This window comes from Elephas maximus, chromosome 5 (assembly GCF_024166365.1).
Source record: "Elephas maximus indicus isolate mEleMax1 chromosome 5, mEleMax1 primary haplotype, whole genome shotgun sequence".
Lineage (NCBI taxonomy): Eukaryota > Metazoa > Chordata > Mammalia > Proboscidea > Elephantidae > Elephas > Elephas maximus.
The window spans coordinates 66,753,476-66,776,499 of NC_064823.1; the positions used below are offsets into that span (position 1 = coordinate 66,753,476).

The following is a 23,024-nucleotide window of genomic DNA, read 5'->3' on the forward strand; positions in this document are numbered from 1 at the left end:
CAAATAGAAGAATTCCACCCTTGTGCCTACTGTTGTCCACCACCATGTTTCCTTCCGTTCAGCAAGTAATGAACTATGTACAGGCCCCAAGGTTATTTGCATTTTATCAGGAAACAAAATTTCCAGGTAAAGAAATGAATCCACTAGACTTGTGCTAGATAATCACATCCATACTGGTAGAAGGCCCTAATAGGAATAGAAATAGGTCCAGTCAGCAGACTGGGTGCTGGGGACAAGTATTATTCTATTCACAGACGATACTGTGAAGCAAAAATTAATAATAAATCTTGTTGTTAGGTGTTGAGTTGGTTCCCACTCATAGCGACCCTACATACAACAGAACCAAATACCGCCTGGTCCTGCATCAACCTCACAATTATTGCAATGTTTGAGCACATTGTTGGAGGCACTGTGTCAATCTATCTCCTTGAGGGTCTCCCTCTTTTCTGTTCACCCTCCACTTTATCCAGCATGATGTCTTTCTCCAGAGATTGGTCCCTCCTGATAACATGTCCAAAGGATATGAGACAAAGTCTCACTATTCTCGCTTCTAAGGAGCACTCTGGTTGTACTTTTTCCAAGACAGGTTTGTTCATTCTTCTGGCAGTTCATGGTATATTCAGTATTCTTCACCAACACCACAATACAAACACATCAATTCGTCTTTCGTCTTCCTTATTCAATGTCCAACTTTTAAATGCCTATGAAGCAACTGGAAATACCATGGCTTAGTCCTTAAAAGTGACATCTTCCCTTTTTAACACTTTAAAGAGGTCTTTTGCAGCAGATTTGCCCAAGGCAATACGTCATTTGATTTCTTGACTGCTGCTTCCATGGACGTCTATTGTGGATCCAAATAAAACGAAATCCTTGACAGCTTCAATCTTTTCTCTATTTATCATGATGTTGCTTATTGGTCCAATTGTGAGGATTTTTGTTTTGTTTATGTTCAGGTGTAATCCATACCGAAGGCTGTAGTCTTTGATCTTCATCACTAAGTGCTTCAAGTCCTCTTTGTTTTCAGCAAGCAAGGTTGTGTCATCTGCATCTGGCCAGTTGTTAATGAGTCTTCCTCCAATCCTGATACCTCAATGACAGGTGTATATTATACTTTTATATCATATTCACTGGTAAAACATGCAATGAACAGAATTTACTAATTCGATACGTGGATTAGTGGCACTTTTAATTAGCCCTGATGGTGCAGTGGAAACCCTGATGGCATAGTGGTTAAGAGCTATAGCTGCTAACCAAAAGGTCAGCAGTTCGAATCCACCAGGCAATCCCTGGAAACCCCATGGAGCAGTTCTACTCTGTCCTATAGGGTCCCTATGAGTTGGAATTGACTCGACAGCAATGGGTTTTGGGTGGCGCAGTGGTTAAGAACTATGGCTGCTAACCAAAAGGTCAGCAGTTCAAATCCATCAGCTGCTCCTTAGAAACCCTATGGGGCAATTCTACTCTGTCCTATAGGGTTGCTATGATTTAGAATCGACTTAATGGTAACAGGTTTGGTTTTTTGGTTTGGCTCTTTTAATTGATTTTTAATTGATTTTAGTAAACAACAGGATCTACTGACCTTTGATAACCTGTAGTATCAGACACATTATACACATAAAGGTGCTGGTGCGTAAACAATGCTACCAACCCTTCCTTGAACTCTGCAGAGTTCAGGACCCACAGGTTAGGAAACCCCTGCCTAGAACACTGGGCATTGCTCGCAGGTAAGCAGATCTGGTGGGGTGTTCCAGGGAGGGCTCCAATGAGGGAATGTGGGAGCAAAGCATGGAGAAGTGGGAGCCTACCAAGCACATTTCACATACTTTATAGCTTTGCTTAAGACCAGCCCTGTAGCCTTTTTTCCAAAGGTCAATATAAAAATTAATGATTATAAATTAATACTGACATTTGGACAGGGAAACTATAGAGCACAGGCACTTGCTATGGGAAGGATACAGGAGGGAGAAGAGAGAGTGTTATAAAGAATTATCTATTTTGTCATAGTATCTAAGTCATAATTTCATTTCAGAATTTCAGTTCTGTAGGATTTTTTGTTTTAAAAATGTATACTCTGGGTAGTTTCAATTGATTAAAAAAGTAACTGTCATTTACTACTGCATAGTGTTTGTTTGTTTTTTAATATGCAAAGGTCTTATGAGCCATAGAGCTATTTCAAAGTAAAAGAGGGATGAGGGAGACAGTGTCACAGAAGAAATTTATCTCATCCTGATGGCAATCTTACTTGCCTAAATGAACACATACACACAAAATAATAACCTAGAGAAAACAGCAAGTCTTTAATAAAGCTTCGGTTACTGGGTTTGATCTGATTAAGTGAAAAGGGAAGCAGGCAAGAAAGAAAATGGCACACGCCCATGCTAGTGTGACAAATACATAGTCCTAGTCATCAAGACACTACCCTATCATTACTCACTAAAAGGAACTCACTCAAATATCATCACTCCTACCCCAAACGTAGCTGAAGTCTAAGGGTGAGAAAGTACCTCATAAATCCATGTTACATACATACTTAAGGTCAAACTCAGATTCTTTAGACAATAAAAGTGGAAATTAAAAAAAAAAACAACAGTCAAACCTACGGGCTAAATATGCACAGTGCCTGTTATAAATAAATGAAAGGTACTAAAATATTTCCAGCTTATAGGAGTCCCCAAGTGGTAGAAATGGTTAAGCTTTCAACTACTAACAGAAAAGGTTGGTGGTTTGAACCCACCCAGAGAGGCATCTCGGAAGAAAGACCTGGAGATCTACTTCCAAAAAGTTGGCCATTGAAAACTCCATGGAGCGCAGTTCCACTCTGCAACACATGGAGTCACACAAATCGGAATCTGCTCCATAGTAACTGGTTGGGTTAGTCGGTTGTTTTGTGGGGGAGAGGTTTCCACTTTATCCTCTCTCACTACCCTTCACCACCAGTCTCGCCACACTCTTCAACATTCCTGCAACAACTGTTGTACCTTCGTATCCATGCCTTTGTTTATCACTGGGTGTACTCAGGACAAAATAGGTTTGGTGTTCCTATCACACGCACATGCACACATGTGCACACATGCTTGCTGAAGTTCTACTCATCCTTCTTCTCAACCCCCAATGGCAGAACAAACCCCTCCTGCCCCCCAGCATATTCTTCACCTTACTGCCCTTCCATCGTAGCACTTGCCACAGGAAATCACTGGAGCCACATAAACACTGTATCTCCCTCACCTTTCTACTCACACCACCAAGCACTGCACCTGACACAAAATGCTTAACAAAAGCACACTGCAGAAATAAATAAACGAATGAATAAGTAATTAGAGAGAAAAACTTATGATATTAATCATATAAGGGTTATCTGTACACAAAACTGTCGCCTGTCTTTGCATTTGATTACTGGGAAAATCCTCTCTCTCGAACTCTGAACTAACTAGTCATCTTCCCTCCCCCGCTAAATGATATTACATGTCGTATTTAATAAAATGAAAAAGGAAAGTCTGCTTTTCCATCAAAAGGCTTGCATTAGACACAAAGGTTCTGAACGGTAGGGAATCACTGCACCTTTCCAAAGAGACTCTCTGAAAGATAACCACTTGGTGAGGAAACTTCAGCCAGCCCCTCTCCCTTTTGCCTTTGATTCTCCCTGATAAATCATGCAGGCTAGGTGCACTCACCTGGCTTGTTTCCTTCCCTCTCATGGCCCAGCTGTCCCTTGGTGTTCAAACCACACGTATAAACTTCCCCATCCTCCAGCAGGAAAACGGAGTGGTTTCCTCCACAGGCGACTTCCTTGACGCTTCTGTCAGATATGAATCCACACACCTGCGGCTCAGCCACAATCCCTTGCAGGTTGGTACTGATACCAGGTTGGCCCAGAGACCAATATCCCCAACATAACATTGTTCTTATCCTTCAAGGAATCATGTAGCCTAGAAGAGAGTTATTTTTTAAAAAGAAAGAAAAAAATAAAAAGGTCAGAGAAAATGAATTTTAATAAATGTAACCAATTTTTAAAATAGTCCTAATATCCTTCATATAATTTGCATCTCAAAATAAAACAAATATTGATATTGTCGAAAGTAGTTACGAGTTATAACAATGATATTTTACTTCTGGATAAGTTTTAAAAAGTATTTTTAGACAAATTTGGTCTTCCCAATAGGCTTAGGCGTAAACTCAGACAGAACATGGTTCTCAGATCATTGATGAGCACTGGGAATTTGCTGAAACAATCCCTGCAAATCATTAAGGCGGTTAATAGTCTGAAACTTATTCTCATGATCTCATGTTGGCCTTTCTCACTGTACCTTTCCTTTGAGTTTTCTGTTTATTTTTTTTTAACCAATTAATTCCTTTAGGTATTCTATTGTTAGCTTGAACAGTAGTATTTCACCACCTGAAGTGAAAATGGGAAATGGAAAAAAAAACAGTTAGCTTCTCTGTCACTCCCTCTTACCCAGATTTGAATCAAGGCTCAGTTCCTAGCCGAGAGCCTCTGGGGGCCATTCCTGCCACAATCAGCCTGCATCCCTCTGACACATTGACTATATTGCCTTGATTGGTAGCTTTCTCTGTATCTTTATAACTCAACTTCCCGGCTGGATTTTAACCTCCTCAAACATAGACACTACAGTACAACTTATACCTCTTCTATTCAGCAGGTTCTCTATCAACTTTTGGCTGATTGATTACTGCTGACTCTAGTCCAGAATTTAGCCACCTCTTAAAAATTCATGCTCCCCTTTTAAATAAACAACAAAAGGAAAATCTGTTAGTTACTGTTGAGTCGATTCCCACTCACGATGACCACATGTGTGCAGAACAGGCCTGTGTTCCATAGTTTTTTCAAGGCTGTGATCTTTAGGAAGCAGGTTGCCAGGCGAATCTTCTGAGGTGCCCCTGGGTGGGTTTGAATCAACAACCAATTTTGGCTAGCAGTCCAGGACTTAAAGGTTTCGGCAACCCAGGGACTCCTTTACACCCACTCCAAACAAAAAAACCCAAACCCAGTGCCGTCAAGTTGATTCCAACTCATAGCGACCCTATAGGACAGAGTAGAACTGCCCCATTGAGTTTCCAAGGAGTGCCTGGCGGATTTGAACTGCCAACCCTTTGGTTAGCAGCCGTAGCACTTAACCACTAAGCCACCAGGGTTTCCTTCCACCCACTAGGACGGCTATAATCAAAAAAGACAGAAAATGACAAGTATTGGTGAGGATATGGAGAAACGGGCACCCTCATGCATTGCCGGTGGGAATGTAAAACAGTGCAATTGCTTTGGGAAAGAGTCTGGCTGGCAGTTCTTCAAAAAGTTAAAACATAAAGTTACCATACGATATAGCAAATCTATTTCGATCCCAGGGAGCTCTGGTGGCACAGTAGTTAAAGCACTCGGCTGCTAACCAAAAGGTCAGCAGTGTGAACCCACCAGCGCTCCATGGGAGAAAGATGCAGCAGCCTGCTTCTGTAAAGGTTACAGCCTTGGAAACCCTATAGGGCAGTTCTACTCTCTGCTACAGGGTCACTGTGATAGCTAACTTGACAACAGTAGGTTTGGTTTTATTTCCATCCCATCAAAATTGAAAACATACATCCACATAAAAACTTGTACATGAATGTTTTCAGCGGCATTATTCATAACAGCCAAAAGGAAGGAACAACCCAAATGTCCATGAAAGGATCAATAAATAAACAAAACATGGTATATCCATACAGTAGAATATTATTTGGCTACAACATGGATATACCTTGAAAATACTATGCTAAATGAAAACAGCAGTCACAAAAGACCACATATTATATGATTCCATTTATATGAAATGTCTAGAATAGGCAAACAGAGACAGAAAGTAGATTAATGGTTGCCCAGTGTTGGCGGTTGGGGGAGGTGGAGAATGACTGCTCCTGTGTCTTTCAAGGGGTGATGAAAATGTCCTAAACTTAGATTGTGGTGATGGCTGTACATCTTGATGAATATCCTAAAAACTACTAAATTTTACACCGTAAATGTGTAATTTTATGGTATGTCGACAGCATCTCGATAAAGATGTTTAAAAAAATTTTTTTTCTAATCTTCTTTTTCTTGCTAAATATACATGTCCAATGCTTCTGTGGGTCCACAGCAACCAACAATACTTTGTTGAGTTTAATTAATGAACATTTCACTACAAAAGTAATAGGCACAAAATGCTTAACAGAAGTATTTTCCTAGAACAGAAGGTAGGCGGACAGAGCAACCCCTAGATTTACCATGGCTTTTAAGGAGGCAAGTATCACTTTTCTATTGCTGCTTTCTGCTTACACAGACTTAAGGGAAGGGAATACTTTGCCTAAGGCTTTGATCAGAAACAAAGAAAAAACCCCTGTAACTTCAGAAGTTCTTCTCTTTCTATTGCTGAAGTTGGAAATCTCCAGTTGATTGCCCTTCTGTTCAGGAAAATACCTAATGAGCCCTTCTGGTTTAAAGGGGGTGGGGGGGGGAGGGGGACCTATTGCTGTTAAGTCAACTGTGACTCATACTGACCCTGTAGGAGAGAGTAGAATTGTCCCATAGGGTTTACAAGGCTGTAACTGTTACAAAAGCAGACTGCCACATCTTTCTCCCACAGAGCAGCTGGTGGGTTCAAACCGCCAACCTTTCAGTTAGCAGCTAAGTGCTTAACCACTGTGCAACCAGGGCTCCTTTGGTTTAAAAGAAGGGTCCAGGATTTAGAGAAGAAAGGATGCAGGAGAAATCAAAATTAAGTCTTGCAGAAAAGTAAAAGCTCTTGTTTAAGATACAAAATTAAGAGGGAGAGATTGAGGCCTATAATATGGTTCCAAGCTTAGAGCATGGCCAATAACTAGAAGATTGCCTGTGGCAGGGAATGGCAGAATTTTAAGAACAGTAATGACTGACATTCAGTTTGAAGTTGTTGTCTGTTCTGTAGTTACTCTTCAAAATCCCAAACCGTATGTAAAAGTTAAGATAGTACTCTTAAAACAGTTGTGCTCTGCAAAGCATTGTAGATTCAAAAGGACCTTGAAAAAAGGCCATGGAGGCCCTCATGAAGACTAAAGGATGGAGCAAAGAGCAAGAATTTTGAGTGAGCCATAATAGAGCAACATCCTTCTTATCCTCAAGAACTCTTAGAAATCTGGAGAGGACATTAAACCTCTGATAAGCGTGGTCTTGGGCCTGAATCACTTCATGTCGATGTTAAAGGAAAGCATCCAGGAGATTGATCTTGAGGACATTCAGGTTACATTTGATTTTCCAAATATAAATTTTAATTGTAATAGTGAATATCCTTTTCTAACTTCTTAAAGTGCCATTCCCCCCACACTGAGAATCACTGTCATAGGTTCTACAGGTCAAAGTGTAAGGATTTCACAGAAAGACAGCAGACATCCAAAGGTGTCTTACCTAATCCGTTGTAGCATTTATGTGCAAATGAAAAAGACAGAGGATTCTAATGAAATGGCAAAGTCTTGCTTTGAATTACGGCACTGGGCAGAACACTTAATAGCTGAACTTACTAACCAATCTATAGGAGAGAATTTTCATTAATGTCTATGAACCTAAAGGTACAAAGGAGAGAGCTAACAGGCTACTCTATGCAAACTCAGCTTTTAAAATGACAAACTCCTTTCTCTCAAAGTGAAACCATGCTGAAGAGTTAAAAAGTAAAGATTCCAACACAGATGAAGTAAATTCTTTCATCCACTCTTAACAACAATTATAGTATTTTGCCTCTAACTCAATGACATTAAATAGTACATACAACTTAATTTTACAACACCCTTACAGTAGTCCTATCTGACTTACTCTTTGAACTCTTCAAATCCTAGTTTCTTTCTTCATTTTTAATGTTGCATGAGTTTGGCTTATCTCCTTGACCAATAATTATATAAGTAACATCACAGGGCTCACATCAGCCACTGTGTTAAGCATTTTATATCATCATTTCATTTCATGTTAACACACAACCCTGTGGCATAAGTATTATTTTTAGCCTCATTTTCAGATAAAGAAGCTAGTCTCAGAGAGGTTAAGAAGCATGCCCGTGGTCACACAGCTGAAGAGGCAGAGCCAAACTATGAATCTAGGCCTGATGTCAAAGTCCACACTCTTATCCACTGGAATACACTGCCACCCAAGTAGATTTACATGACACTCACAAGACCAGGAACACACAAAAATCTTTGCTGAATGTAGTCAGTATATACAGTGTCCTGAAAACTTTAAAATAAAGTTGCCTTCTGGGATTGAAATTAGTCAGAATTAAAAGAAAGCAGATGAGATTAGGCAGCTATAGAGTTAAGCCACCCACTTAAGCAGCCGAGTACATTCAAATGTGTCTAAAAATATGGTATCAAGAAGACATAGCTGGATGTCCAGGCAAAGATCCGTAAATGAGTATCACAGTGGCCTTATTCATGCTAACCAAAAATGGCAACAACTCAAATGCCCATCAGTAGAAGAATGGATAAACAGATTGTGCTATATTCATACAATAAAACACTACTCATCAATTAAAAGGGCAGGGGGGAGAGATGAGGAGGGGGGGCCACGACTGGGATGAACTTAATATATAAGAAAGCTGCACCCTAGTGCAACTTTTCTGAAGAATGAAGATTAACTTTAAAAAAAATTCATGTGTGTTATCCACTGCTTTTGTCTGCCTAATACTTCTCTAGGCTCCCCTTTATCTGGAGGCAAAGTCCACGGCGGTGAGCACATGACCCCTGCCAAGCCAGAGACCACCACCCCTAAGCCATAAAACATGATTCAGGCCAAGTCAATCAGAGAATGTCAGGCACAGTGACTGGTACAGGGATAGGTTCATACTCCCAACTGGGTCAGAGTCCTCCCACAGGATATTCCATGGAGCTGTGAGGGAAAATTGTCTTTGTCTCTGAAGGATAACTGAGGCTGTGGGAAATTACTTATTTTGACACATGGAGGACACCTATAAAAGATTATGAAGCCACCATCCATAGAGAATCACAGGCAAGAGACAGAATGAGTCCCAGTGACATTGACTGAGCCTTGCACCCTCTCTTACCTGGTGCCAGCACCACCATCTTCACTTGTTCTAACTAGTTGTCTGATAAGTCCCTTCTTCATTTATTTGTTTGCTTGTTTCAGTTGAGTTTCTGTCACTTATCAAAAATTGACCGATAATATTAATAGTTACATTATTAATAATAGCACCAAAAAAAAAAAAAACAAATCCGTTGCCTTTGAGTCAATTCTGATTCATACATAGCAACCCTATAGGACAGAGTAGAACTGTCCCATAGGATTCCCAAGGAGTGGCTAGTGGATTCAAACTGCTAACCTTTTGGTTAGCAGCCAAACATTTAACCACCGCACCACTAAAAAACTCCTTTAATAATGGCAGGTAAGACTAAACTTGAGCTTACTCTAGGTCTGGCACTTTTCCATGTGCTTCATAGACACTAACTCATTCCATTTTCTATGAGGTAAATACTGCTATTAGTATTTCTAATTTGCAGATGAAAGGGTCAGAAGTTCCCAATCCACCTGTAGCACTGTCCAGAGAGAAAGGGTATCCTTATCAGTCAACCTGAATATTTGATCTACTTAGTAATTATTTCCAGTAGTGAAGACGAGTGGATCAGACTCCACAACACTAGTCATTAAGTTCATTCGGTCACTTGCCTTGCACAGATACCATACTTAACAGGCAAGCTTAAATAACTTGGTTTCCAAAGTAAATCCTACTACAGGGAAAGAACATGCTGATCAGCTGACCAAAGCATCCAAGCGTTCTTGGCACTTCTACTTCTCATTATTAATGTGGCATCCTGGATCTATCAGTTTCTTATAAATTTGTATAGTGTGAGTCAGTACCTGAGAGTCAGCTGAACTCTAAATGCTTTGCACGAATTTAGTTTATGTAATCCAAAAAGATGATACCACTGGGCAATCCTAAGTAAGCAGCCTGAGGTAAGACCTCATTTCTGATTAACTAGTAGAAACCATTTATGAAAAAGAAAATGAAAAGGACTATTCAAACCTTTCCCACCCAAGTCACAGTATGGTATCTTGAAAAAAATCAGTTAAAACCTACTTATTAAGGGAAATTATTAAATAACAACCACAGATAAGATTCGTCCCTATGAATGAATTATTGTTGTTAGTGCAGTTGACTTGGTTCCAACTCTGTACAACAGAACTAAAACACTGCCCAATCCTGCGCCATTCTCACAATCTGTACTATGTTTCAGCTCATTGCTGCAGCCACTGTGTCAATCCATCTCATTGAGGGTCTTCCTCTTTTTTGCTGACCATTGGCTTTACCAAGCATGATGTCCTTCTCCAGGGACTGGTCCTTCCTGATAATATACACAAAGTACAGGAGACGAAGTCTGGCCATTCGTGTTGTTAAGGAGCATTCTGGCTGTACTTCTTCAAAGACAAGTTTGGTTGTTCTTCTGGCAGTCCATGGTATATTAAGTATTCTTATCCAACACCGTAATTCAAATGCATCAATTCTTCTTTTGTCTTCCTTATTCATTGTCCACCTTTCACATGCATATGAGGTGACTGAAAATACCATGGCTTGGGTCAGGTGCACCTTAATCCTCAAAGTGGTATCAGTGCCTTATATTAGCATTTTAAAGAGGTCTTTTGCAGCAGATTCGCCTAATGCAATATGTTGTTTGATTTCTTGATGCTGCTTCCATGGGTATTGTTTGTGGATCCAAGTAAAATGAAATCCTTGACAACTTCCATCTTTTCTCCTTTTAACATGATGCTGCTTATTGGTCCAGTTGTGAGGACTTCTGTTTTCCTTATGTTGAGTTGTAATCCATATTGAAGGCTGTAGACTTTGATCTTCATCAGTAAGTGCTTCAAGTCTTCATCACTTTCGGCACGCAAGCTGTGTCATCTACATATTGCAGGTTGTTAATGAGTCTTCCTCCAATCCTAATGTCATGTTCTTCCTCATATAGTCCAGCTTCTTGGACTATTTGCTCAGCATATAGATCAAATAAGTACAGAGAAACAATACAATCCTGACACACACATTTCCTGGCTTTAAACCATGCAGTATCCCCTAGTTCAGTTAGAAAAACTGCCTCTTGGTTTAAGTACAGGTTCCTCATGAGCACAATTAAATGTTCTAGAATTCTCATTCCTCGCAATGTCATCCGTAATTTGTTATGATCCACACAGTCGAATGCCTTTGCACACTCAATAAAACACATATCCTTCTGATATTCTCTGCATTCAGCCAAGATCCATCTGACATCAGCAATGATATCTCAATCCCATGTCCTCTTCTGAATCTGGCTTGAATTTCTGGCAGTTCCCCGTCGATGTACTGTGCAACCGTTTTTGAGTGATCTTCAGCAAAATCTTACTTGTGTGTCACATTAATGATATTGTTCAGTAATTCCCTCATTCTGTTGGATCACCTTTCTTTGGAATGGGCACAAATATGGATCTCTTACAGTCAGTTGGCCAAGTAGGTGTCTTCCAAATTTCTTGGCATAGACGAGTGAGTGCTTCCAGCATCGCATCTGTTTGTTCAACATCTCAATCGATACTCTGTCAATTCCTGGAGGCTTGTTTTCAGCAATGCCTTCAATACAGTTTGTACTTCTTCCTTCAACATCATCGATTCATGATCATATGCTACCTCCTGAAATGGCTGAACTTTGACCAATTCTTTTTGGTACAGATGACTCTGAGTATTCTTTCCATCTTCTTTCAATGCTTCCTGCATCATTCAATATTTTGCCCATAGAATCCAATACTGCAACTACAGGCTTGAATTTTTCTTCAGTATTTTCAGCTTGAGAAATGCTAAGTGTGTTCTTCTCTTGGTTTTCTAACTCCAGGTCTTGCACATTTCATTATAATACTTTGTCTTCTCAAGCTGCCCTTTGAAATCTTCTGTTCAACTCTTTTACTTCATCATTTTTCCATTCACTTTAGCTATTCTACATTCAGAAGCAAGTGTCGGAGTCTCTTCTGACATCCATTTTGGTCTTTTCTTTCTTTCTTGTCGTTTTAATGACCTTTTGCTTTCTTAATGTATAATGACCTTGATGCAACCCCACGTGTCTGGTCTTCAGTCATTAGAGTTCAACGTGTCAAATCTATTCTTGAGACAGTCTTTAAATTCAGGTAGGATATACTCAAGGTCAAACTTCAGCTCTCTGGGACTTATTCTGATTTTCTTCAGCTTCAACTTGAACTTGCAAATAAGCAATTGATGATCTGTTCCGCAGTTGGCACCTGGCCTTGTTCCCACAGATGTAATCAATTTGATTTCTGTGTATTCCATCTGACCAGGTCTACGTGTGTAGTCCCTATTTATGTTGTCGAAAAAGGTATTTTCAATGAATAGGTATTGGTTTTGCAAAATTCTATCATGCCATCTCCAAAGTCATTTTTATCACTAAGCCTACATTTTCTGACTACTGATCCTTCTTTCTCTCCAACTTTCACATTCCAATTACCAGTAGTTATCAATGCATCTTAACTGCATGTTTGATCAATTTCAGACTGCAGAATTTGGTAAAAATCTTCAATTTCTTCATCTTTGGCATTAGTGATTGGTGTATAAACTTGAAAAATAGATTAACTGGTCTTTCTTGTAGGTGTATGAATATTGTCCTATCACTGACAGTGTTGTACTTGAGGACAGATCTTGAAATGTTCTTTTTTTACAATGAATGCAACACTGTTCCTCTTCAATCTCTCATTCCCAGCATAGTAGACTATATGACTGTCTAATTCAAAATAGCCAATATCAGTCCATTTCACCTTACTAATGTCTAGGATATCTATCTGAAAGTGTTCCGTTTCATTTTGGACAACTTCCAATTTTCCCAAATTCATACTACATACATTCATGTTCTAATTATTAATGGTGTTTGCAGCTATTTCTTCTCATTTTGAGTCGTGACACATCGGTAAATTAAGGTCCCGAAAGCCTTACTCCATCCACATCATTAAGGTCAACTCTACTTTGAGGAAGTAGCTCTTCCCCAGTAGTATTTTGAGTGCCTTCCAACCAACCTAAGGGGCTCATCTTCTGGCACTATATCAGACAATGTTTCCCTGTTATTCATAAAGTCGTCACTGACCAATTTTTTTAGAAGAAGATCACCAGGTGCTTCTTCCTAGTCTGTCTTAGTCTGGAAGCTCTGCTGAAACCTGTCTATCATGGGTGACTCTGCTGGTATTTGAAATATCAGTGGCATAATTTCCAGCATCACAGCAACACACAGGCCACCACAGTACGACAAAATGACGAGTGGTGGATGAATGGATTATCAACCCAAATTTGAGAGCCTGTCTAGTCACCATGATGCTCTGCCAAAACTACAGCAGGAGGCAACAGAATCATCTAGCTGTTAGAGGAGAAATTCAGTGCATCAAAGAGAAGCCAACCATTCATACAGCTTTCACTTAAAAATACACTCTGGAGGGAAAAAATGAAAGTACGCTTTGGTCAGACCCCCAAATCTGGTAGATCTAGCTTCAGCAATGTTTGGCATCACTGCACATTGTGATCCCCTAGGCCCTCCCACCCATTTTTCCTCTCACTGTCTTTCCCTTTCTCCTACAAGAGTAGAATCTTTTATTTCCCTTCAAAATGCACAGTTATGAAAAGACACTGCAGAAGAACACAGGACTGCACTGCAGCTCCCTCTGGCTCAGCACCCATACCAGCCACCTTAGCTGCCCCACACCACCTCAGTTTCAGCCCCTCCATTTCCTGCCCCACCACAAAAGGACGGACAGCTTCTTCTCCTTGTCACGCCTGCCACTTTCCCCAGTCCTTATTCTCACCTATTCTTGGTATAAGATTCAGGATCATCTTAGGGCTCAGAAGAACTATAGGTTTGGGCCCTGAATTTATCATATACTAGCTGTAAAACCTTGGGGAAGATGTTTAGCCACTCTAAACCTGTTGTCCAGTCTCTAAAATGGAGAGAATAATAAGATTGCTGTGAGAATTAAGGAGTGTATGTTGGACATAGAAAGTGCTCAGCACAGTGCCTGGCATACAGCAATAAAAAAACCAAAACAAACCCTACACCCTCAAGTTCATTCTGACTCATAGAAACCCTACAGGATAGAGCAGAACTGCCCCATAGGGTTTCCAAGGGATGGACGGTAGATTCAAACTGCCGACCTTGTGGTTAGCAGCTGAGCTCATAACGTAATAAGTTTCCAGTAAATGTTAGTTGCTATAGTCACGGTGGAAACCCTGGTGGCGTAGTGGTTAAATGCTATGGCTGCTAACCAAAGGGTCGGCAGTTCGAATCCACCAGGCGCTCCTTGGAAACTCTATGGGGCAGTTCTACCCTGTCCTATAGGGTCGCTATGAGTCGGAATCCACTCGACGGCACTGGGTTTGGTTTGGTTTTTGGTTATAGTCAGAGTTAGGTTTGCACTCAACTACTAGCCTAAACATTGGTGGTTTGAACCCGCCCAGCAGCACCTCAGAAGAAAAGCCTAGCAATCTGCTCCCGGAAAGACTGCAGCCAAGAAAACCCTATGGAACAGTTCTGCTCTGTAACACATGCGGTCGCTACTGACTTGACAGCAGGGAGTTTGGTTTTTATCGATTTATAGTCACTGTTAGGCCTCCTTCTAGTGCTCTGGTGTGAGCCCTCAGCAGGCAGGACGTGAGTCCTCTCTTCCCACTGTGATTAGCAGTGCCAAATATGCACCACGGCAAGGCAGCACTGCCGCCGGCTGTCACAACTTTCACGAAGGGAATTTGAGGTTGCTAGGAAAAAGTTTTCTGCCTGTATTTTCTTTTAAAATCTGGGAAGGGCAAGGGGGTAGACAAATCTCTTTTACCCGTCGTCCTAGTCCATGAATGCTAAAAGACAGGCTATAATTCCAAAACTTTGTCTTGGAAATTCATATTCATAATCAGGCCATACACACAGCAGTCTAACCACTCGATCTTATTCCTCTGTGTGAATGTCACTGAAACCTAAATAACACTCAGGCAGGACTTTTAATCTCACTGAAAACAGGGATAAGCTTTCTTTCAAAGGAGCTCGGAAGCCATTACCTGCATGGTGAATAATGAACACTTGAAATGAAAAACTGATATTTTATGGATTTTTAAATTATTTTGAATTTTAATATAAGTAGCCACATATGGGAACGTCTATCTTACTGTATAGTGCAGCAAAAAAACTCATGAATATACACACCAAGAACTATGTACAAGAAGAATGTTTTAGAGATTTAGCTAGCCTGATGCTTGTAGTTGATTTTTTTTTTAATTTTGTTTTCTTGTTGAAGTTAATTGATTTTTCACTGTTGAAAATTCTGTTCTACTTTATGCATGTACTGTAATTTATTTATTCATTTGCCTATTGATGGGCATTTGGGTCATTTTTGTTTTTTTCTATTTCAAACAATGCCTAAATTAGCATTCTTGTCCATATTTCACACAGATTATTTCACCTACCCTATCATATATAAATAAATAAATAAATAAGAATTATAAAAAAAATTCTTATTTTTTTTATATGATAACCCTGAGGCTTGGCAAGGTTAAGTCACTTGCCCAAGGACATGTAAGGAAGTAGCTGAAATGGAAACTTACTTAGTAAGCCTCAAAGGCAGGATTCAAATATAGTCCACTAGGCTCCAGAGTTGATGTGTGTGTGGATGTATGTGGATGTGTGTGTGTGTGTGTACACTTAAGAGCATGGACACTTGGGGACAGGTGGAACTTTGAGTCATTTGTAAATGGGTGGCGTGGACAAACTAGGACAACTAAACAGAGAAGAGGATGATAAAACAAAGCCACCCTCTTCTCCAATTTTGAAAATAAAAGTTTACAGAAGATGTTGCACGCAATAGGCGAGGTGATGTCAGGTAAATTAATCATGGTCACGATTACAAGCAATTGGGACTCATGTTAGAGAATGGAGGGGTGAGCAAAGTAATCTAAATAGAGTGAACCAGATGTTTCCTCCACATTCACTTCCACTTATAATAAAACCAATTCACTTACACAGAGACACACGCGCCTGCAACCAGCAAATACTATGTCTAAACGTAGTAAATGCCCCAAGGGAGCAAAGTTATGTCATTAAAGGGATAGTCTTATTAAAGAGGTCTTAAAAGTCCATTTGTTCTAACTTCTGACAGAGCTCTAGTGGCCCAGTGATTAAGCACTCGGCTGCTAACCAAAAGGTCAGCAGTTTGAATCCTCCAGCCACTCCCTGGAAGCCTGATGAGGCAGTTCTATTCTGTCCCATAGGGTCACTATGAGTCAGAATCCATGCAATGGTAATGGGTTTGGTTTGGTTTGGGCTTCTGAAGGACAAATACAAACTGAACACAGGTTTTAATTTTCCCTGTTGGAAACAAGGAAAATGGCCCCCTCCTCTTCTGTTCTTCCAAAATTCACTTTAGATAACTTGTAATTGTAAATTCTTTCTCTGTCACTTCAAAAAGTATGTAAATCAAGGCTGTTTCTTCAAGGACCTCGGAACCATCTCTTTTCAAATGTAATCACCAAGGAAGATCACATTCCCACCTTCCAGTGTCCTGGAAGAAGATTAGCATTACTTCAAGCATCTGCCACAAAGATTATTAGAATATTAGTATTTTTTCTTGGAGTCCCTGGGTTGTATATATACAGTTAAGCACCCAACTCCAAAGGTTGGTCATTTGGACTCACTTAGAGGTGCTTTGGAAGACAAGCCTGGCCATCTGCTTCCAAAAGGTCACAGCCTTGAAAACCCTATGGAGTAGTTCTACTCTGCACACAAGGGGTTCTCATGAGTCAGATTCAACCTGAATACAACTAACAACAACAATTTTATCTTGAAAACACGAATAAAATGGGCTGTATCCCCTTAGCTACACAAAAGGTCAGATTCATTTCTGTCTTTGCAGCCTCTTTAGTGGATTGCCTGTGATGCGTCGCATTCTGGTTTAATGCTTATTCAATAATAAAACTCTTCTTTCCCTTTTATATTTATAGAGAAGTTTTCTAGGTTGGGAGTAGATTTTGTTTTTTACAACTTTTCCCCAACACCTCTAGGCAAGAGGCATACATTCCTAACCTCATTTTAATGGCAGCTGAGACCTTCAGAGGTCCTCTGGGAAGTAAGTGGTTGAAACAGAGACTGGAAGGAAATCAGGTCTCCTACCTCCTGGGGTAAACTTGTTCTCTTCACTACATCACAGCCGAAGGAAGGCATTAAAAGCTGTTAAGGTCTCTCTCTAGAAACCGATACTACCCTGAGTCCTTGGCATATATTATCTTATTTAATCCTCTTGTCAATTCTGTGAGTTAGCTATTATCTCCACTTACAAGAGTCAACAGGTTCAAAGAAATTAAGTAACTCACCACAGGTCACGCAACTGGCATAGGGACTAGAAGCCAGAACTGTTCCACCTCACCTTACAGATCTGAAAGCTAAAGAAATAATAATTCCCATTAGTATGGAATTCTGCAAAGTGCTTTCATGTTATTGAAAACCAAAAGACAGAAGCAAATTTCTGAAATTTTCTTGAAATTATTCAAGTTTGAATATTCTCCCAAACATTATATCTGAAGACCGGAGTTTGACCAAAATATAAACAAAATAATCTCAAGACAACTCTGCAGATGTCACCTCTAAAACTGAACTGCAGGCATGGATATCACCTTATAAAATGCCTGACATTTGGTAGGAAGGAATAAGAACGAAATTATTTTTAAATCTCTCATTTAGTTTACAAAGTTTTGAAAAATAATCCGATTTGGGTTATTTTCCTTGATATTTCCATGTATCACACACATTATAGCTGATTTTGCCACAATTGTTACGACGATTTCCTCCTATCTGTCCTTCCTCATCACCACAGCCTCTTCCATGCAGAACGAGACTGAGAGGTACCTTTGTTGTTAAGCCCCTTAGAGTAGATTCTAATCTGTAGCCACCCTATAGCCTCTCAAAAGAAAAAAGTCCTGAATATTTTTAAGAGATTATTATCACAACTTCATTCCTACCTCCTTACGTAGAAAATCCCTTTCAATACGGAGAATATTGCTTTTATTTCTGAAACTAAAACAAAACTGCCTGTGTCTCCAGTAAGGGACTACTCTCATTATGTACCAAAATTTTTTTTAATTGGTTATGCAAATCTTAAGAAATTTGAAATTGTTCCTCAGAATGAAATGCTATAACCAATGGCTTCAACCACACCATTTGGAGCATTTTGGAATCTCTGTTTCTTTTAAAACAAAAACAAAATCCAACTACTTACTGAAAAAGTAGAGCTGGACACTGATACAGCATGTTTCTCTTTTCTTTTTTCCCAGCCAAAGGAGTTGTTTTGCCAAAGAGGTTTCTCTCTGTCTCCTTGATTCCTGCATTATACTATCTCTAGAAGTTTCCCAGCCTCTACAGACCACTAGGGTCAGACAATGATGTGGAATATGTAATTCATCTATCTTGCTTTTTTTAAAGGGGAGTTAAATGTACTACTCCCCCTTCTCGATTTATAATACCACCACTACCCCCGCCCTCATAGTAAAAAAAAAAAAAAATTTTTTTTTTTTTTTTAAAGTAAAGTACAAAAGGAGAAAGCTTCACAGTAATCTGCCTACTAAAACATGACATCTGTCTCTACGGGGTCACTGTTTTTTAAAAGGCTGTTGTTAATCCTCATTTTATTTTTTTCCTCCCTAATCTAGAGTTAAAAATCGATCCACTCAACGTCCTCAAATCATCAAATGGAAGGTTACAGAAATATCTTCCTATTTGTGGAATGGGCCAGACCAGATACACAAAAATGGAAGCGAACTCTCAAATCATTTTTCTCAAAGCATTCCGTGCGTAACGAATGCAAGCAGAATCATGGACGGCTTAGCTATGAATTTAAGGTACTTCCTAATGGGACTGCTTTAAAAGTTAGAGTAAAATATAATAAGAAAATAAAAACGGTAATATACCAAAAACAAAGTACAAATACATGTTCCCTAGAGCCCACGCTGCACACACTGCAGCAACGCACAGTTGTACTGTCTCTATAGCACTCCCTGGCTCGTTCTTTTCCGCTTACACATGCTCTCCTGTCTGGTTGTCCTGGTTTGCCCACTCCACACTTTTACAATGACTCAAAGTCCCATCTGCCCCCAAACGTCCAAGCTCCGGACACCCCTCTCCAGTCTGCACACTTGCGTGCGTGCACACACACACACACACACACACATTCTCTCCCCCGCCCCGACCCCGCCCAGGAGGTGGACTCGGAGGTAGCCAGCCGGCCACGGCCTCCGCGAGGTGGGTGGTGCCCCGCGCCGCAGCCCTACCCGAGCTGTCATCGCCGGCACCAGACCCAGGTCCTTAGCGCAAACTCCCGGCGGTCGCCGCCGAGCCACCCCCAAACACAGAGACCCTGGCTGGAGCACCGGCAATGCGCGTGGCCTTGCCGGCTCCCATTTCGAGCGGAAGCGTTCGCTCACCGCACCACGAGGTGTCACCTCCCGACTCCCCGGAATTTAAATAGGGGCTGGCGAGGAGGAAGGGGAGGGTCCTCTTTTTGACTTTCTGCGTCGCAATTCCTCACCGTCTGCAGGCAGGAGAGTCAGGGCGGGGAGCTGGGGCGCTCAGATTGTTAAGGCTGCTTCCGGCCTGTCCCGGCGCGGGGGCTCTTTTTGGAAATTGGGCTAGCCCCGGGGAACTCCAGGGAGGCGGACGCAAGACCCGAGTCCCCGCGCAGCCCCGTCGCCCGCACCCCGCGCGCTGCAGAAGCTGCAGGCTCAATAGGCACCGCACCCCGGCCGCCCCGCGCGCCTGCCTCACCACCCATGGGACCTGCCCCAAGTCGTCGCAAAAAGCGCCCTGCAGCCGCCGCCGCCGCACGAGCTGCCGGAGCCGCCGCAGCCCCTCCGGGAGCCCCGCGCTGACAGCCATGCCCAGCGGGACGCGGCGACCGCGCGGCCGCAGCTCTGCAGTCCCCTCCTCCTTGGAACCCCGGCCCCCGCCCCACGCACCTTGGCCGCCGCTGCTCTGCAGAACCGCCGCTCGGGATTCCGTCTGTGACAGCCCCTCCGGGCCCGGCTCGGGGTTTCTCTGCTTTCGGCGTCACAATAATAAGGAAGTTTCCCCGCAAGCCTGAGGGCGGTGGAATGCGCGAGGTGAGTGACTTCCCAACTGGCCAATGGGGGGCCCCCTGGCGCTGGCCAGCACCAATGGCGACGGCAGCGAAGGGGACCGGGGGCGGGGCGATGGGGTCCGCGGGAGAGGGGCGGGGAGAGGCCCAGGCCCGGGAGGGAGGCGGGGGCGGTGCGAGGTGACAGGACCTGCGGGCCCGGCGAGGGGACAGCGGCTTGGGCGTGTGTCAGCCGAGATTGGACAGCAGGACGCAGAGCGTCCGCGCCGGAATAAGAATGCTTTTCACTGGCGGGGAAGCAAGTGGGACTGATCAGCGGTTGATTTTTCAGGTTCTTGGCGCCTGTTCTTATTTATACAGAGGTGACCAAAAGCCTTGGGCAGAGGCGGAATGCTAGAGGGTGACAATTGAGGGTAGGTTGTGAGCGTTTTATTTCACAGTGGAGGAGCGGTCTGTATTATTTGCCTGCGGGAGGACTGTGGGAAGCGCGGAGCCGAAATGCTGGTGGGAGAGGCGGCGAGAAGGAGGAGGTTCGGTGCATCAGCTGCGCTGTCAGGGCCCTTCTGGAGAGTTGGAAGTCGGAGAGCCGTGCTGCAGAGGAAAAGAGGGCTCGGGGGAGACTGGAGGGTGGTGGCTGGGGGAGCACGAAAATAAGAGTCAGTGAGCACGAGATCTTAAATTTTATGATCCGAAAGATAATCTGGGGTCTAAAACCCAGTAATGGATAAAGAAGTTTGTCGTCCCCCACTTACCCTGGCCCTGAATCTCAGAGCTTCCTCCTCAAGGTCACAAGTGCTTTCAGACATCCCCTGGCCCTTACCTGATCCACAGATAATCTTCTGAAGAAAACATTTGCATAAAGATGACTTCGTGCGTCTGCCCCCTTTAACTTATGTCTGAAATGTAGAACTCTGGGAAAGCACTTTAACCCAAAGGTATGACTCTTCTTGTGGAAGAATTTCTATAATCAGAATTTCTGGCATCTGAACTGGGAAGGTCCTTTGAGACTAGGATTCTTCCCAAGGACTTTCAAATCACCTCAGGTTGGCAATCACCTGCTCTGAAAAGCTAACAGACAGACTGACCTAGCAGAAAAAAAAAAAAAAAGTTTTGTGAAGTGGCCTGTACTGGAGATGAGGCAGTGTTGGCTAGCACATGAACCTGCAGTGAAATAGGCAGTTTGACAAATGTTCCTGAGGCAAGGAAGATAAGAAAGCATAAGGTGAGTTATCAGAGAGCTGAGGTAATCTAAAAAAATAATATAAACCTTTGAAATTTGAATCACACAGGACACCTTTTAGAAACACTGAGGACAAAATGAACAGAATTTACTTATGCTCCTGATATGTGTCAGTTTCCCAAAAATTCAAGCTATTGAAAAGACATAATCCTAATTTAGGGAGAGATGGTATCACCAAAATGAGCTGAAAGGATGGCCAAAGAGGAGTCATGGCAGAAGGGGGGGGGGGGCGGGGGTTGGGGTACTTAAGAAGGAGAAAGTGTGATTTTTATTTTTTTGTGTCAAATAAGGGGTCTATAATCGATCAGTGCTCGGCTCAAGTTTTTAGTATGAAATTTTGTCTTGAAGAAAGGGTTGGTTATCAAAGACTCAAGCCTGGAGGGTGGGGCAGGAGTGTATCTAAATTACAAACTAAGATACTGTAAAAATGGCACAGTGGGGCCTGTAACCTCCTCTAACATCACGAGGGGGGAGAGAGAGTCACCATCAGCATCAGCCCAGAGTGGATTCCTATGAGGCAGAGAACAGACATGCCTCCATCCTTCATCCATTTGACCAATTCTGACACCAACTGCCTCTCCCACTGCACTCTCTGCTTATCTGCTGGGTTCGATAATTTGTTGTAGTGGCCACACAGAACTCACAGATCACACTTACAGTTATGGGTTTTATTAGGGAAGTTAACAGGTTACAATTCAGGTTCAGGAACGCTCAGGATACAGTCCTTCGATCAGTGCAGCCTCTTCTCAACCGTGCCTGAAGACAGGCCTCTCCCTGGCCCTTGGCCTCTTAGCCAGGCCTCTGCCCTGCTTGGGCAAATGTTACAAAGCTCTTTTAGCTCTGCCAATAAGTACCCAGAGGCACCCCACTCCATCAGTAAGCCTAGGCTCCAGGGCACTTAGCTCATGCTCTGTGGGTCAGCAAACTTAGCTCCACCAAGTGCCTGAGGCACCCTACTCCGCCAGCAAGGCTCCTGCCCAAAGACACTCAGCTTTCTCTGTGGTCCAGGTAGCCCACCAAGCCATCTCCTGCCAGTCTCCTGATGGTCTCCTGGTTCTCTTGCCACCGTTTCTCTGCTGCTGTTTCTCGCAGTCTCCAGTTTTACAGCTCTCCTTCTCTGTCCTGGTTCTGCTGCCTCTGCTACCTCTCTCTGTCTTCCGTGTTGCAACTCCTCTTTGCATGTCTCCCTTTAAGCCTAGCAGGATGGAAAAATTGACCAATCTCGTTGTTAGGGTTCCATACCCCTTATTTGCATGCTCCCACCCCACAAGGGTACCATGTGCCTTATTTACATTGTTAACAAGCTATCCAATCCCCTTGGTGGGTGACAAGTATCTCATTTGCATAGTTCTCACCCAGTCATTTGGTGGGGGTTCAAAGCTATGCCTACAAGGGCCATACTAAGTAATTCACTGCACCACAGATACTATAAGCTTTCTTACGAAATAAACAACCAGAACCCTGGGAATTTACTCTTACGTAGAATAGCAATGAGGATACCCACAATACTTCATTTTAATTTTCTTAATTGAACCAATGTAAGATGGGAATTTCCTTGGCAAGCAGCTCCTGCTCTATTTACCAAAATGGTTTTAAGTGGCCCCATCACCAACAATAGTCATAATAGCAGATCTTTAAAGTGGTTTGAAGAGGCTATGGTTTACTTTTTCT

General features: G+C 42.2%; 1 protein-coding gene across 7 annotated transcripts in view; it reads right to left on the bottom strand.

Annotated features, from left to right (window-relative positions):
* The window catches only part of HERC3 (HECT and RLD domain containing E3 ubiquitin protein ligase 3), a 115,711-nt gene extending 95,626 nt beyond the window's left edge, over positions 1-20,085 (bottom strand). For 6 of the 7 annotated variants that reach the window (XM_049885738.1, XM_049885736.1, XM_049885740.1 and 3 more), the window contains exons 1-3: positions 19,995-20,085; positions 17,361-17,429; positions 3,672-3,926 (exon numbers count right to left, since the gene is read on the bottom strand). In XM_049885738.1, the coding sequence (XP_049741695.1) occupies positions 3,672-3,897 (226 nt within the window). In that variant the 5' untranslated portion in view covers positions 3,898-3,926; positions 17,361-17,429; positions 19,995-20,085. The remainder of the gene's footprint in view (positions 1-3,671; positions 3,927-17,360; positions 17,430-19,994) is intronic. The other variant, XM_049885737.1, reaches the window with a different exon arrangement.
* Between the last annotated feature and the right edge of the window lie 2,939 nt (positions 20,086-23,024).